At 35.1% G+C, this 17,201-nt stretch overlaps 1 protein-coding gene across 4 annotated transcripts in view; it reads right to left on the bottom strand.

Moving 5' to 3' along the window:
- Window positions 1–4,821: 4,821 nt before the first annotated feature.
- The window catches only part of LOC100115356 (ADP-ribosylation factor 1), a 205,921-nt gene continuing 193,541 nt past the window's right edge, over window positions 4,822–17,201 (bottom strand). For all 4 annotated transcript variants that reach the window (XM_032601575.1, XM_031925288.2, XM_001599042.6 and 1 more), the window contains exon 5: window positions 4,822–6,981. In XM_032601575.1, coding sequence (XP_032457466.1) covers window positions 6,817–6,981 — 165 coding nt within the window. In that variant the 3' untranslated portion in view covers window positions 4,822–6,816. The remainder of the gene's footprint in view (window positions 6,982–17,201) is intronic.

Here is a 17,201-nt window from a genome sequence, read left to right as displayed (position 1 = left end):
AAGTGTTTTGGCTGCGGAAAGAAAGGTCATCTGAGAGCGTGTACAAATCCGTGAAAAGAAGCCAATGGAGGAATGCAGTGGACAGGAGGTGCACAGCAACAGCGAGGCAGAGGTTATGGCCAACACGGACGAGCTTTTGGTCAACGCGGACGAGGTTATGGTCAACGCGGACGAGGCAGAGGCTGGCAACCACATGCAGACGGAACGAGTCAACACGATGCGAGGTACACGCATAACGAAGGTTATCAAGAAGACGGAACAGAAACATTTTTAACACAGGTAGAAAAGAAAAATGACGGTGAAAACGAAACCGTAGTGTATAATTGAGATAGGGGTAAAATCGAGTAGATTTTAGATAGTGGATGTTCAGACCACATTATAAATAATGACTTATATTTGTCTGAGAGTATAATTTTGAAAAAGCCTATTAAAGTTAAAGTCGGAAATGGTAGAATTTTAAAAGGCACTAAAGTGGATAAAATTATAACTTATTTTATGATAAACAATAAGAGAATCAAAATAACGATAAATAATGTATTCTATGTAAAAGAGATGTATACAAATTTGATTAGTTATGCTAAAGTAACATATAAGAATAAAATTATATCTATTGGAAACGTGTCAAAGATTTATAACAAAAATAACAATCTGATTGGAATTGCATATAAAGAAAATGGTTTATATAAAATAAATAGTTATGTTGAAAAATTAGAGACATTCGCAAATAATGTTGAGAAAATAACACAAAAAGAAAAATTTCATAGAATCTTGGGGCATGTAAATGTTAATTATCTAAATAGAATGTGCAAAGAAAAATTAGTTAAAGGAATGCCAACATGTTTCGAAAATGTAATGCTAAAATGTGGAACGTGCATACAAAATAAAATGCATGATTTGCCATTCCAAAATAATCGTAGTGGTGCAAATAGAATATTAGTTAGTTCACGCAGATTTAAATGGGCCACATAAAAATGAAGGTTTTGATGGATCTAAGTATTTCTTGACTTGTGTAGATGATTTTAGTAAATGCGCTTTAGTATATACGATAAAATCAAAGGATGAAGTGTACAATTATTTTTTAGATTATATAAATAAAGTCAAAAATTTAACTGACAAGAAAATTAAAAGATTAAGGTGTGATAATGGTAGAGAATATATGAATAAAAACATGTTCAATTTATGTAGTGAGAAGGGAATAATAGTAGAACCATGTCCACCGTATGTACACGAGCTGAACGAAACAGCTGAGCGCTATAATAGGACAATAATGAACTCAGCGAGATGTTTACTTTATGGTGCGAAATTAAATATTAAGTATTGGCCAGAAATTATAAAAGCCGCAGCGTATTTAAAAAATAGAGCAATAGCAAATACAAGTCAGAATAAAACTACGTTTCAAATATTTTTTCGGAAAAAGCCAAACATTAGTAAACTGAAATTATACGGGAGTAAAGTATTTGTTAGAGTTCCAGAAATAAAAAGACAATCAAAATAGGATAGAAAAGCTGACATAGGTATACTCGTAGGAACTGAAAGCGTTGGATACAGAGTTTTGGTAAATGGAAAAATAATAGTTACACGACATGTAGACTTTATCGAAAATGAAAATTTAATTGGATTTAAAGGTGATGATGAGAGAGATGATGAATCCGACATTAGTATAAATGAAAACTCTGAATCAAACGAAATCAAAGAAAATGTTGTGAATGAAAATAAGAAAGAGAGAAAACCAAGTAATAAATCAGAGGAGAAAATTGATGATCAAGAAATTGAACTGCGAAGGTCAGAACGCGAAAAAAAGAAACCCGATAGATATGGTCAATCCGATTCATATTATATTTACGTAAACATTGTAAGCGCAGACAGCCCGAAAACTTACAAAGAAGCTTCACAAGGAAATGATTGTGATTTATGGAAAGAGGCTATGAATAGACAAAAAATTGTTTATGTAAAAATAAAACTTTGCAATTAGTAGAAAAGCCGAAAGATAAGATAAGAAAATTTTAGATTTGAATGGGTATTTACAAATAAATCTGATAATCATAAAAAAGCGAGATTAGTTGTACGAGGTATTCTCCAGTAAAAAAATAAAATTCAAACATTGAAGTTACTACTATCATATTGTTGTGAAAACGGTTTAATGATTATACAGATGGATGTCGAAACCGCATTCCCGAATGGAAAAATAAAATCAGAAGTATTTGTAAAACAACCTTTAAGTTACAGTGATAAAACCGAAAAAGTGTATAAACTTGAAAAAGCGTTGTATGGACTGTGAGAAAGCCCGAGAGCTTGGTATGAATGTTTCGACAAATATATGCAAAAATTAGAATTCAAAAGAAGTGTAAGCGATTATTATTTGTACACAAAATGTGAGAATAGTTAAACAATTTATTTGATTCTACACGTTGATGATCTTGTGATTTGCGGAAAAACAATGCGAAAAATTAATGAGATTAAAACTAAACTGTCACAAAAATTTTCAATGAAAGACTTCGGCGAAGTAAAGACTTATTTAGGAATAAATATTAATTATGATTATAAAAATTGTAAGATGACAATAGACCAAAGTAATTACATAGAGTCATTAGCTAGACAATATGATATTGAAAATAGTAAACTATTTAAAACACCGATGGAACAAAATTTAAGTCTAGAATCCGCACAAACAGCATCAAGTGATATAAAATATAGAAATCTCATAGGTGCACTATTATATATAAGCTCCGGAACAAGATTAGATGTTAGTTATAGCGTAAATTATTTAAATCGATTTTAAAATAGCTATAATGAAACTCATTATAAATATGCGTTGAGAATTCTAAAATATTTGTATTTGACTAAATACTGAAAGTTAACTTATAAAAAGAATGAAAATGCTAAAGTCATCAACAGTTTTGTTGATGCTGATTGGGCAGGAGATAAATCTGATAGGAAATCCACGACAGGATTTATTATAAGATTATATGGAAATGTTATATATTGGAAAGTCCGAAAACAGGGAAGTGTGACAAAGTCGTCAACAGCCGCTGAGTACGTAGCTTTATCAGAAGCTGTAAGTGAAATCAATGTTGTTAAAAATTTGCTAAAAGACTTTAGTATTAATCTAGAAAAACCAATAAACATATACGAGGATAACTCAGGAGCCATAGCAATAGCAAAGTTTGGTAACATGACAAAAAACTCGAAGTAGATTGAAGTACATTATTATTTTGTAAATGAGTGCTACGAAAAGAAAGAAATTGAAATTGTAAAAGAAGACTCAGAAAATAATATTGCTGATATTTTAACAAAGGCTCTGGGTAGAAATAAATTCGAAAATTTTAGAATGAATTTAAGAATTGTTTAAAGTTTAAGTATCATAAAAATTAAGGAGGTGTGTTGAGATATGAGTAATTTATATGCTACTATCCGTACACACTATAGAGAGAATGTGAGCAGGCATGCGTGCGCGACTATAGCAAGCAGTACAGACTAGCGCGCGGTAGCGGTAACTATAGGTATAGAGTGAGAGCGCGAGTATAGAGCAGAGAAGCAGCTCAACCGCCGAGAGCGTAAGATGTTTATGTAGTGAGCCCGAGCACATGTTGTGCGTATCCGACGATATAAGTGTAATCTCCAACAATGAGTATTAAATAAAGGTACAACACTAACTCAAAGGGTCCACTGGAATAATGGGTGATATTATTTATTGCGCCAAACCCCTCATTTATTAATAATTTGTTACAGATTGAATGAACAAAGAGCAGAAAGGAGCCGGTTCAAGGTCAAGCAAGGGTGTTTTTCCAATCGGGATAAAGCGCCGGTCATCTCATCTGCAGGGGATGCAGTATAGAAGGCCACGCGAAGGCCAACCGTCCCAACTCAGATCTGAGGCAGTGCTATTACTGTCTTAAACTTCGATGGCAAGTGGCCCACCGTCAAAGAGAGGTTGATGGGCAGGCCAAAGGGGCAAGTCTAGCCAGCAGACAGGGCATGCTTGCAGTCCGTCGTCGTCGCAACGTAGGAGCCACGGCAGTGGACAATGGGAGCAACTGTAACACCAGCATTACGTCAACGAACAGGAGCGGCGTTACACGAAGATCACCCTCATCAGACGAGCCCTCTGACACACCATTATTTGCCTGCTGCGATTTGTATAAAATTTATTCATTAGGTCTGTAATGTAAAATGTAAAAAAATAAAAGACACGTATTTTTTGTTCAAGTAGATAAACATTTCCAAGAGTTACCGCCCTTTGAATGCTTGTGACGTTATGTACACATCTATTTAAAAATAGTACATTACGATACATGTGACCTCAGTAGCCGATTATTGCATGGTGTGTATTAGCGCCCGAGCGCAGCAAGTATTGTAATATACTATTATAGCACAGCCTACCTAAGCTCACCGCCACGCCTATTCGTGTCATAAGCAGTCCTATTTTGCACCGTGAGGTTAGCGCACGAGCGTAGCGAGTCAGATAAACACAGTGCAAAAAAGGACTACTTAGGTCACGGATAGGCGTGACTTAAGTGCGGGCTTACGTAACACTGTGCTATAAAAGAAAAAAATACGTGTCCTTTTTAAATGGATTTTTCAAAAGTATCTATCAAGAGAAAATATTCACTATAAATAATATACTCAAATTACATAAAACTAGTGAATAAATAGACAAAGTATAGCACAATTACAGTATATTTCACAAATAATAATTAAACATTCATACATAATTATACCAACATTAGTTTTGGTCAAGAAAACATTGCATATTTGCCGTATATTTATAGAATATTTTTCATTGCTAGCGGTATTTAATAAAAGCGATCCACATCAAAGATGTATTTACGACAAACATAATTTTATTATCCACAGTACTTGTTAAATTCTCATTAAAAAAGTCCCAATATTATCAATAATATACATTATATTGTGTAAAAACGATATTGGTTACTAAATAATTTTTAGATTGCAAAAAAAGATTTACAAATAATGATTTTTTAATGACATTCGATAAATCAAAAAATTAACAATAAAGTAGTTAATAATTAATAGTTTTTAAGTAATATGTTTATAATGTATCGTTACAAAATCTTTGTTTTGTCTTTAATAAAACATAATCACAAGTTTTGTAAAATTTTTTTCGACTTATAATTTCATAGATATTTAATTAATAAAAAAGGTTTGCTTTTATCGTAAAGCTGCTATGTAGGTATTTCTGAACTGCACTGAGAAATTCTTCGGGCAGCTACTGCCCCGGCCCAAGTGACTGGTGCACTAAATGCACTAGCTCGTCTTTCCGAAAATTTCGGACAGCTGCTGCCCAAAAATCGTGCAGCAGTGCTTCCGTTTAGTACTCTTTTCTCCCGTGTGGCGCTGCTGTCGCATCAAAACCGCAGAATTTCGGCGGAATAACAGCTCTTGGGGCAGTAGCGCTCTGGGAGAGCGAAATTGGGAGAGCTACCGCGCGAAGCTCATAGTACAGTTGCTGTTCATGCTATGTGCAGCCACTGCCCGAAGAATTTCTGAGTGTACGGATTCAGAAAATTTAAATATAAAAAAACTTAATTTTTATTTCAAATACGAGCGTGTCCCTTTTGTTATAATAACAAACCTAAATCATTATAATTTTTTAGATTGTAAATCAGGACTAGACTTGTACATTATTTAGTATTTTGAGATACGTTACGTGATCAATTAGTTTTTATTTACTTATGTAAACAAGAATTTAAAAGGTATTAGGTAGATTGCGAGGTACACTGTTATTGCGTCTACAAAACGAATTTTTTCCATTAAAAAAATTATTCAATTTATTGTATTAACTGTTCATATTTGGCAAATTACTTTTACAATATTGCATATAATTTTAAAGTTTCGCCATTGTAACACAATTTTGGAATGTCGTAGGTATAATATACATTTTTCCAAACTCTTGATAACACAACTGATTGAAGTGTAATAAATAGATGATTTTTTTTCTCTACCAAAACATGCACAGTCTTAAGAAATGTAATGCACTATTCAAGTACAACGGCATGCCCTTTGCCATCTTTCTTAAAAAAAAAATGGTGAAACTAAAGAAACTGAGAGAATATGCGTCAGGATCATATTTGTATTGAAAATATAATTAAATAAATACATAAGATAGACTTAATAACATTAACCTCAATCTTACCATTTATCCAATGACTATAAAAATTAGTATCCTAAAATATGATAAATATTGTATCAAGTTTCGAAGTGCTCATGGCCTTTACAAAGCGAAAACATTAATTTCATTAGAAATTTAATACGTAATTTACATTATGTAAATATAAGGGGATTCGACTGCACTCCTGATACCAAGTATAAGTATTAGGTAATTTATACAATAAATTGTTTATATATGCAATGATCTGGTTATCAAATATTTATGTTGCCATTTTAAATAATAATATGATTTATTATTTTTTAAATAGGTTTGGTTAGGAAAATGCTCTCAGATTCTCTACTTCTTTTTGAATGTTTTTTTGTGAAAAAGTGCAACTATTATGCTTATATCATAAAAAAATAATAATAATGATTGTAATTGTATTAATTTGCCCAAGGCAATTGTCCACTGCGACTGAACATATCTACTTTAATAGTCAGTTTCTTTTCACTCTACTCCCTTATAAAACTGGCACGAATTCTTAACTTGTTCTTGAGCATTATTCACTGTTCTTCTTTTAAAAAATTCACTTCCACCTATGATAAAATTTTTTTCTTCCATATTAGATGTTTCATAAGAGATCCCAGAGTGCTTTTTTATTGATTTTGAATGTTATTAAACTTAATGTTGTCAAATTGACAACTAATTTAACGATTTGCATTTTTTAACTGATTTGACAGCCAGTCTAGACCTTCATAAAGTCCATCACCACTGGTTGCGCACGTTGCTTGAATATACCAGTTTCGGTTGCGCAATGAATGTAGGCCAAGTTTATCAGTAATTTCTGCAGCATTCATTGCATTTGGCAAGTCCTATAAAAAAAAGATAATAATTGATGATACAGATATTATCACAGTAGCTTGATAAGAAAAATGTATTGGTAAACATTTCTATAATTTTTAATACAAAATGTCTAAATTATGCGACAACGTAAAGACAAACTCCTATCCTATCAACTTGTACTATTGACGGTTTTAAGATTTAAAATTATTAAATTTTTAATCTTACTGTGACAGTAAATTTTATGTCCTATAGAGTCGAAGCTTCAGTGGTTCGGATTCTACTACATACAGTCCGTGCATAGTTTTTTTAACTGTAAGTTCAGTCTAGGTGAATGCGCACTTTATCCCGATGAGGTGCACATGCATGTAAACTATAGTGAACCTTACTGGCCGTGTAAGACTGATAACGAAAGCTTGAGTGGGTTATAACTGTTAAAAACAGAAAAGAAAAAGAGTCGAAAGGCGAAAAAGTGTAGACTTTAATTTTAAGTCATTTTATGAGGTAGATCCTGAGAAAAACATCAATAACGTACAAAGGCAATAATCAAGTTCAAATTTTTAATTTAGTTAGCATTATATAGCACCATGATCTCCTTCTTTGGGCTGTCTATGAAACCAGTTAGTTTCAAAGATACCAAGGTTCAAAAAATGTTCTTCCCATCTTGTATAATTTATATAACTGAAAACTGTATTGCTTTGATCTTAGCTTGAATTAAGTAAATTTTAAACTACCCAGGCTTAATTCTTCTGTTTTGCTTTCTCCAAGAGAAAGCTTTGTGATGGTGAAAATTTCGATGTCAAAGATTTCGATGTTTTCAAGGTTCAGGAAAAGTGGTTTTTGAAAAATGTATGTCTGCATGTATGTGTGTGCGTGTGTGCGCGAAAATGGTTACCACGACAAATCTCTAACGCATTTATATTTTTCGCTAAATGTTTACAGGCTCATCAAGTATAATCTAATAAAGAACTGATTGAATTTTGGAGCTGATTAACATAGATAAAGCGTGTTTACAAAAAATTTGTTTGTTTATTAATGCATTGATAAAATTTTTGTTAATATTACTCCTGAATGAAATTGTACTATTTGCTGAAACTTTACAGGTTCATCGAGTATAACCTAACAAAGAACTAATTAAATTTTGGAATCAATTTACTAAAATAAAACGCGTTTAAAAAAATGTTTAAATATTAAAAAATTGAAGAATAAAATGTCTTTATTATAACTCCTGAACGCATTTGTATTTTTCGCTAAAACTTTACTGGTTCATCAAGTATATTCTAACAAAGAACTGATCAGATTTTTTAAAATTTCTTTTAAACATTAAAAATTGAAAAACCAATTGTTTTCGTTAATTATCGTTAGTTATGTAGAAAGTGGAAACCATCCGCAGTTTTTTAAATTCCTCTAATCAGAGCTCTCGATTCATAAAAACTAATCAATCAAGTTGCGTTATTTTAAAAACGTTCCGCAAAAATCGGATCTCGGGGATGTTGGGTCAAATCACCCTCGTCGCTTTACTTATGTGCAATTTAGTTCCCAAAAACCCCGTTACAATATATACTTTGATGATATTTGTTAACAAAATAGAAATTTTCATTAGCTGTTTAGAGCTAGTCAAAATTGTAAAAATATCAGCTAGTTTAAAAAAAGATTTTAAGAAAGATTTTTAAAATTTTTAAACTTGGATAATGTTTTGTGCATTCTTAGTTTCAGTCACTTGACTTTAAAGTGCCAATTTCCTCCCCCCCCCCCCCCCCATCCTCTAGTAGCACCATGTATTATTTTTCGATACAGTGTGCGTATAAGTCGAATTTGAGCACACTCCGCGTGCAATAAATCGCATTTTATGCACTTAGTAATTACAAAAATAAATGTTCGATACACGTTTGAAAATGGATTCTATACTCGTGTGATTTTCACCCTCGCTGCACTCAAGTTAGAAACTTCACTCTTGTATAGAATTAACTTCTTTGCATTTGTGTCAAAATATACTATTATGCGTCAAGTTGTTTTTACGCATTTTACAAATTTTATTTAACGGTTCTTCTAATCATCTCATCTTTTGGAGAAAGCATACTGTTAATGAAGTAGGCAGCGGTTTTTTCGATAGTAATTTTTCGATTACTAGGGGTTGAAATATTAAATTTATTTTGTCAAACGTATGTCGATTGCGAAAACACAGCTAAGCAGCGCAACAAATTGTAAAGAATGCGCATCTGTAAAACAGTGTCAATGAAGACTAGCTATAAAAGCTATAGAAAAAAACATGAATATTTTAACACTAAAAAAATATAAGTGCGCTTCGTGCACTGCTTATAATGTCTTCAATTATATCTTTGCAGAAAAAATTAAATTTTAGGTTATGTAATAAAATTCGCATTTCTAATTCACGTTCCTAAATTCTTGTATTAGGCGACTGAACATCAATTAAATGTTTCACAACAAAGCACATCTTTTTTTAAGGAGAGAACTAGCGATTTTAGATGCGATCATCAAACTATCCTGTCGATTACAACTCGGAAACTAAACGTTTATGAAAAAAATTATGTGTTAATAATTATAATTATAATTATAATTGACTATGCACATGTAATTAATCGAAAATAATGATATCTATCAAAAGGAAACGTACGAAAACTTTTTCAGATTATCTCTGATTCTATTTAAATCAGATCACTGGACCTTTCGTTTCTCCGAAATGTATCAAAGGAGCTGACGCTTCCCGCGAGGAGTGTGACAGTACTAGAGATCGTCTAGCCTCAAGCTCACCTATACCAGTAGGCCAGGCTGTAGGGATTTGAAACTGCCTTATTGTGACATAATTTGTCACAGCAAACCAATTGTCATGTAAAGGATGATAAGCAGATGAAAGGGTATATGTTTTTCACTTCCGTTCCTTATTGTTAGTTATTAACAATTTATTGCAAAAAACGCGATTTTTGTCTCTTTTGCTTATAACTTTAAAACTAAGGGAGATATCAGTATGCCTCAACGAGATGATTTGTAGAGAATAAAAATATCTACAAAATGAGAGGTCGAACGCCTCAATTAGATTCTGAGATAATTAGGAAAAACCGAAAACTTGTGCGTTTTTTCGAAAATTCATAGCCCTGTCATTTTTTGAGCTGGAGCGCTAAAATTTTGGGAATAAGTAGGGATTATAATGTTCTTTATATGTGCAAAAGTTGGGTGCTGTCGGATTATTAGTTTGCTCAAAATCACGATTCAAAGTTTGCGGTGCGTTTTTTTCCGGCAGGTCTGTATGCTGTACCGTAAGTCCGATTAAAATTTCAAAAAAGGGTCGAAAAGTTAACATCATGCATTATAAAACGTAGATATCAGTTTTTCGATCAAGCGCCTGGAAGCATGCGAAAAACCGTCCTAAAGTTTGCGAAAATCGGCCGAGCGCGCGCTTTACTTAACATTTGTCAGCATCTACTATAGCTATTTGAATGATCTTTTTTTTTATTTTAAGGTAATGCAACCAGAGGAATCCGATTCTTTGGTCTGTTCTCAGAAAAAAAATCATTACGAAAGGTAGAGTGGGATGTTTTTGGTGAACTCTCTGTTCCTGTTTAAAACCGACGCTCCGCTTATCAGTATGTGATTTAGCGCTATAGCTCAAAAAATGACAGAGCTATGAATTTTCGAAAAAACGCACAAGTTTTCGGTTTTTCCTAATTATCTCAGAATCTAATTATCCGATTGAGGCGTTCGACCTCTCATTTTGTAGATACTTTTATCCTCTATAAGTCATCTCGTTGAGGCATACTTATAGGTTCCTTAGTTTAAAAATTATAAGCAAAAAAAGACAAAAATTGCGTTTTTTGCAAAAAATTGTTAATAACTAACAATAAGGAACGGAAATGCGAGTGAAAAACATCCTTTACATGATCGCACAATCGGTTTGCTGTAACAAATTATGTCATGTGAAAATGCTCTACAGCTTGGCCTACAGCGACATCCCGCAACGAGTTCAAGCTTACTAGTCTAGTAAGTTTAAACGTTTAAAAAAAAAAGTTAAGAGCCAGTTTCTCTGCGAAAAGTTTTTGGGGAGGGTACCAGAATATTATGTTGAATGAATGCGACCACGATTTCATTTAACTTAATTTTCATTGTGATTTTTAAGCCACTTACAATTGATAAAAATTTCTTTATCATTATATATTACAATTCTTTACGAGTAATGTTATATAAATGCGGCCACGATTTAAACCACCTAATTTTTGACGTCATTTTTAAGCAACTTACAGTTGAGAAATTAAAATTTCCGTTAGTATATGTTATACAACAACTCTTTACGAGTAAAATAAGACGTAAAAAATGTCTGTACGATGCCTGTGGGCTTGGGAAATTAGATTTTTGCAACAGAGCTATTTAGATAATAAATAGAATGAAACAAAACGTTATTAATATTTTAAGTCAAATTTTTACCACTTATAAAGTACACAAAGATCTATTAAAAGCTGCGTCACGATTACTAAGAAGCAAAATTAACTAAATTATGTAAAATATTAAAAAAGCCTTAAATTGACCATTTTTATTTATTGCAAGTAAACAGATTTACAGATTTTTCTTGACGCTCTGAACGTCAAATGCAACGTCACAAGTCTCTTTCGCTCGAATCTGTCCTGCAATACCTGGAGCGCCAGGTGCACAGTAGACTGAGATGCGAAAAGTGTCAAAAATTCATGCGTCACGCGAATTTTCGCAAAAAATAAAATCTGATTAGGTGAATTTCTTTGTTGTGTGATGTAGTTTTTAAAATTGTTTGGAAACAAGTGGCATGGACGGTAAAAAGGACCTATTTTAAAAATCCTACGGATTTGCGACTATCAAGGAATCCTGCACATTTCCTACTACTGATGGCTTTATGCAACTGTGGTTTTATGCAACGTAACACACATGCACGCACGCACGCACGCACGCACGCATACTGCGCAGAGATGCCGATACTCCGTATGCTGCGAGTCCCGTGGGTGGCGGATAGGGGAATGCCCATCGGCGCGTTGAGGTCTCCTCAACCAGCCAAAGGGTAAAGCAGAAATAAAATATGCTCCGCGGACCAAACAGGCTAGAGGAAGAAATCTTGTAGACAAATCAAACATGGATAGTGAGTTAATAACATTACTACCCTAAGCGGGTCAAGCCACAGAGCCCAGTCCCGCCGTCGATTCCGATTGGGTAAAAGCCCCGGTGGTCGGCGCTGGCCCATGGAGATTGGGGTAGGGGGGGGGGGCAAACTCACTCAGAAGCCGCAGAGGTTTGTCATCTGACCCCTGCTGCATGTTGAGACGCAGGTGATATGGAAATAGTGGAATGGAGGTTGATGCAGACAGGGGTAAGAGAGCTGTTTGCATAACGCAAAGACATGCGCACTTAGACCACCTTGGCATCAGAATCGAGGAATTGATAAACTATGTCAGGGACAGGCAGATTGTGCACAAACAAATTAAAGATCTTGCATAAATCATAAGAGCAAGCTATAAGAATCTCTGCATGGCAAATGATAACTGACACTGCATGGCAAATGATAAATGACACGCAGATTGCAGTGATACGGGTACCAGCTCAGATAGCGGCTAAGATTACTAAGCTACAGAAGATCAGAATAGAATAGGTCAACTGTAGGTTCCGGGTAACTAACCGCAAAAACGAGCCGCTTAGATGTTATAAATGCTTAGATTTTGGCCATATCAGCAGAAACTGGACAGTAACTATAGATAGAAGTAAGCTTTGGTTTGAATGTGGAAAAAATGGGCACAAAGCGAAGAAGTGTAAATAGCAACCTAACTGCGTACTCTGCAAAGGAGGCACAGATGGAAAAAATGACCACGCAGCTGGCAGCTATGCATGCCCAGTTTCCCAAGCTGCAGTAAAAGCCACTGACAAACGAAAAAAATGAACCGCCGTAAGTTTAGTAGTCGACACCGCTAGAACTGCAATAGAAGGGAAGAGATGGAAAGGAATAGCCAAGAAGTACTGCGCTATTGTTACACTTAATGTTAAAAATGCGTTTAACTCAACCAGCTGGGGCAAGATACATGAGGCACTACGGAAAAAAGAGGTACCCGTATATATAAGAAGGATTATGTCTGACTACCTGAAAGACAGAACCTTTTTGTATGACACAGCAAACGGCACGAAAACCTATAAAGTAACCGGAGGGGTCCCACAAAGGTCAGTGCTTGGCCCGTTATTGTGGAACATCACGTAAGATGGAGTACTTAGGTTAAAGCTATCTAAAGGAGCAACGGTTGTAAGATTTGCAGATGACATGCAGTAGTGGTAGTAGCGAAAGGAAGAGGTGACGGAAATCGCTAACGAGGCAGTAAGTATAATCCACGATTGGCTAAAGCAGACAGGACTTAGGATTGTTAGCCATAAAACGGAGGCTATCCTTATATCTAGTAGGAAGAAAATAGAGACAATAACACTGACTGTAGACGGACACGAGATAGACTCTCAGCCGACCATTAAGTACCTGGGAATCACCATGGACAACAGACTAACGTTTAAGCAGCATCTCGAGAGGGTGAGCAATAAGGCAGCAAAAGTCGGTGCTGCACTATCGCGACTAATGCCAAATACGGGTGGACCAATGCAGGGTCGAAGGTTAGTCCTAGCCAGTGTATTACATCAATTATGTTATACGGTGCCCCAATATGAGCGAACGCTATGTTGGTGAAGTCCTATGTACGAAAGCAATCAACAGTTTATAGGAGAAGTGCATTGCGGGTCGCTTCTGCCTACCGAACAGTATCCGAAGATGCAGTGTACGTTATCTCAAAAATGCCGCCTATTGACCTTCTAGCAACAGAACGAAAGAATATACACTAAGAAAGCCGGCGCGGCCGTGGTGACAATACTCAAAAGGAAGTTTGAAAATCCGTGAAGAAACAAACCCTAGCTAAGTGGCAAAGACGATGGGATTCCAGTGAAAAGGGGCGATGGACGCACCGCCTCATACCACGTATTGTTGGCTGGACCAATAGACGACACGGGGAAATGAATTACTACCTTACGCAGTTTTTAAGTGGACATGGGTGCTTTCGAGCCTACCTACACCGCTTCAAGATAGTGTAATGCCCTATACACGATCCGGCGTGTAACTTCCTAGAACATATACATTTAAAAAAATCCTAAAAAACATCCGACTCTGCCTATACAGCGAGCGCACGGAATATATCGGCCGTCCCCACTCTTCTCACCTCCTACGAAACCAGCAGCTACGCAGTAGTCAACGCAGCGACGGCAGGCCATCGACGCGCACGCACACATTTACTACACAGGATTTAATTTTTTCGTTGATTTCCATATCAGTAATATCGTATGGATCAACTAATGAATTACGATCATTTTGTCGAAACGTTAATTCATTTAAATAAAGTGAGCGAGAAGCAACATTCATCGTTGTATCCTCCTCGAGTATCTCTATATAGCGATGATCCATGTTTGATTCTAATAAACTTTTGCTTTTATAAGATAATTTTTCAATTTTATCATTTATATGTATTGTGATTTCATCATATTTGTATCTATAATAGTACCGAATTCTTTGATTGAGTCGATTCCTGACGTTTCGTCTGCCTTTTCTAGCAGATAGCTTAGTACTTCGTGTACTTTTCGTGACCGGTTGGCATTTGATGAGGGATCGTCGATCATTGACTTGTTCGCGTCATCTGTAGTAAGTACTGCATTAAGGGTTTCGTTTAATTGTAATTTTAGTTCTTTCGCGGCTACACTACGGGTGATCATGGCGCTTTTTCGAAGCGTACTGGAAAATATGGTGTTACCCGATTCCGCCATTTTAATTTCGTTTATGCCTCCGTATACGCCTGTATAATTTTTTAAATTGTTATATAAAAAGAAAAGTTATTGTATTTATAATGAACACTACTTTTTCTGGACACTAATAAACTCCTGAATAAGATTTAAAATAATTTCATGGTGTATATTTACTTCTTTTTTGATTTTCTTAACATTTTTCATATCATTTACAAGTATACATAAAAGTTGGGTCTGGTTATCACTTTCGTATTTTAATTTATTTAAGATTTTATTGCGTCTTATTTTATATTGAATATTTTCGTTAGTTATATCATTCAATTTATTTTTTAAGATTGCAATTTGGAATTCAAGATCTTTTATCCTTTGATCTTGAGATCGTGAACGAAAAAATAGGACATCCAAAGCTCTTGAAATTTGTAATAATTGAACCTTTCGGTTAATCTCATTCTCCCGGCTTTGCTTTGTGGATTCTATGATCCATTGATCGGTTGGTATGCGTCGCATTAGTTTTATAGTGTTTAGATAAATTTATATTTTATAATTTTCAATGACAGCAAAATATACAGACAATACGTATGACAGATCTGTATCTTGCTAGTGGTACAAAACGGTAAATACTTTTATCAATAGGAAAGCTTTAATTATTATTGATTTTACTTTAAGTGTGCATCTTTACTTAAGTGCACATCCATTTTAAAAACCAACAATCCTGGCAGGATCGCCATTGAAACGCTCATCACTTCTTCTTACTGGTCCTTGGTACTTTTTTAATATTAGATTTTAATAAAAGAAATAATAAGTTTAATATTTATTAGAAAAAATAATAAACATCTGCAAATCTGAACCGTGGATCCGAATTCAGATTTGGAATAAATCGATATTACTTTAAATTATTATTTAACGAATAATATAAAAAGAAAATTGATTTTAAATGAATTAAATAATAATAATAATAGTAGGTCCGGGATTATGGGTAATGGATATGCAAAGCAATAATTATAAACTCTTTTTTATATTTAAAATAGTGTGTATATTAACAAAAATAATTTAACATAAGAATAATGCCTATTCTTGCTATTATTCTTTTAGAATCAGATTTAGTTACAATTTTGTTTATTTTTTGATGAAGACTTCTGTTATGCGATTATTAAATATTATTAAATTCTACGCTTAATTTTGCAGTAGAGTATGTGTTAGAGCGCTTAAAAGTGCTGCTCGAATTTTATAATTATTAAATTCTACGCTTAATTTTGCAGTAGATTTCTGTATATGTACTAAGGCGCTTAAAAGTGCAGCCAGAGTAGACTAGGGCGCTTGAAAATGCTACCGCTAGTGATTGAACACAGGCCTCGCATGGCCTTTTATAGGGCGCTAAGCGAGCGCTGATCGAGCCGCCGAAAATATTCGCATATTCACACAATCATACTATCATTCATTCATATTTACATTTATCATTCATACAAACATACTCGGATGCGCACGACTCGCCGTCGCTCGCTTACGCTCACACAATCATACTATCATTCATTCATATTTACATTTATCATTCATACAAACATACTCGGATGCGCACGACTCGCCGTCGCTCGCTTACGCTCGCATATACATATAAATACTGTTATGCAACGCGCTGCTGCTAATGCTGGCTTGGTAGCTGGAGAGAGAAGGGGGACGCGCACGCACACATGCGCGTCGATGGCCTGCCGTCGCTGCGTTGACTACTGCGTAGCTGCTGGTTTCGTAGGAGGTGAGAAGAGTGGGGACGGCCGATATATTCCGTGCGCTCGCTGTATAGGCAGAGTCGGATGTTTTTTAGGATTTTTTTAAATGTATATGCTCTAGGAAGTTACACGCCGGATCGTGTATAGGGCATTACAATAGAGGACAATCCAAATTGCCCAGTATGTTTGCAAACAAACGAAGATGCGGAGCATGTTTTCTGTGACTGTTCGCGATACGAAATGAGAGCTATTACACCGGGTAGTGACCGCGCTGTTTCCTAGGCAACTGGAAGAGCCAAGTGTCATTGAAAGAGATTTAAATGAAGAGGCTATCCCACCGATCACGATTAAGGAATTGTTAGCCGCCTGCAGAAAGGTAAGAAACAACAAGTCCTCAGGGCCGGATGGCATTCCAAATATTGCGTTAAAGCCTGCAATTCATGCTCATCCAGAGGTCTTTGTAGACTTGTACAATACATGTCAAGAAGAGGGAACATTTCCCACAAATTGGAAAAAAACAGCGACTAGTGCTTCTGTCAAAAGGAACGAAACCACATGAGGACTCCTTATCATACAGACTACTCTGCATACTGGATACCCCAGAGACGATTTTGGAACGCATTATCTGTGTCAGAATGGACCATTTTATAGAAGGAAAAGGTGGATTAGCGGAACACCAATATGGCTTCAGAAAGAAGCGTTCAACCCTGGACACAGTTAGTCTAGTGATTGACACT

This window comes from Nasonia vitripennis, assembly GCF_009193385.2.
Source record: "Nasonia vitripennis strain AsymCx chromosome 2 unlocalized genomic scaffold, Nvit_psr_1.1 chr2_random0008, whole genome shotgun sequence".
Lineage (NCBI taxonomy): Eukaryota > Metazoa > Arthropoda > Insecta > Hymenoptera > Pteromalidae > Nasonia > Nasonia vitripennis.
This window is presented reverse-complemented; position numbering and strand designations above follow the sequence as displayed.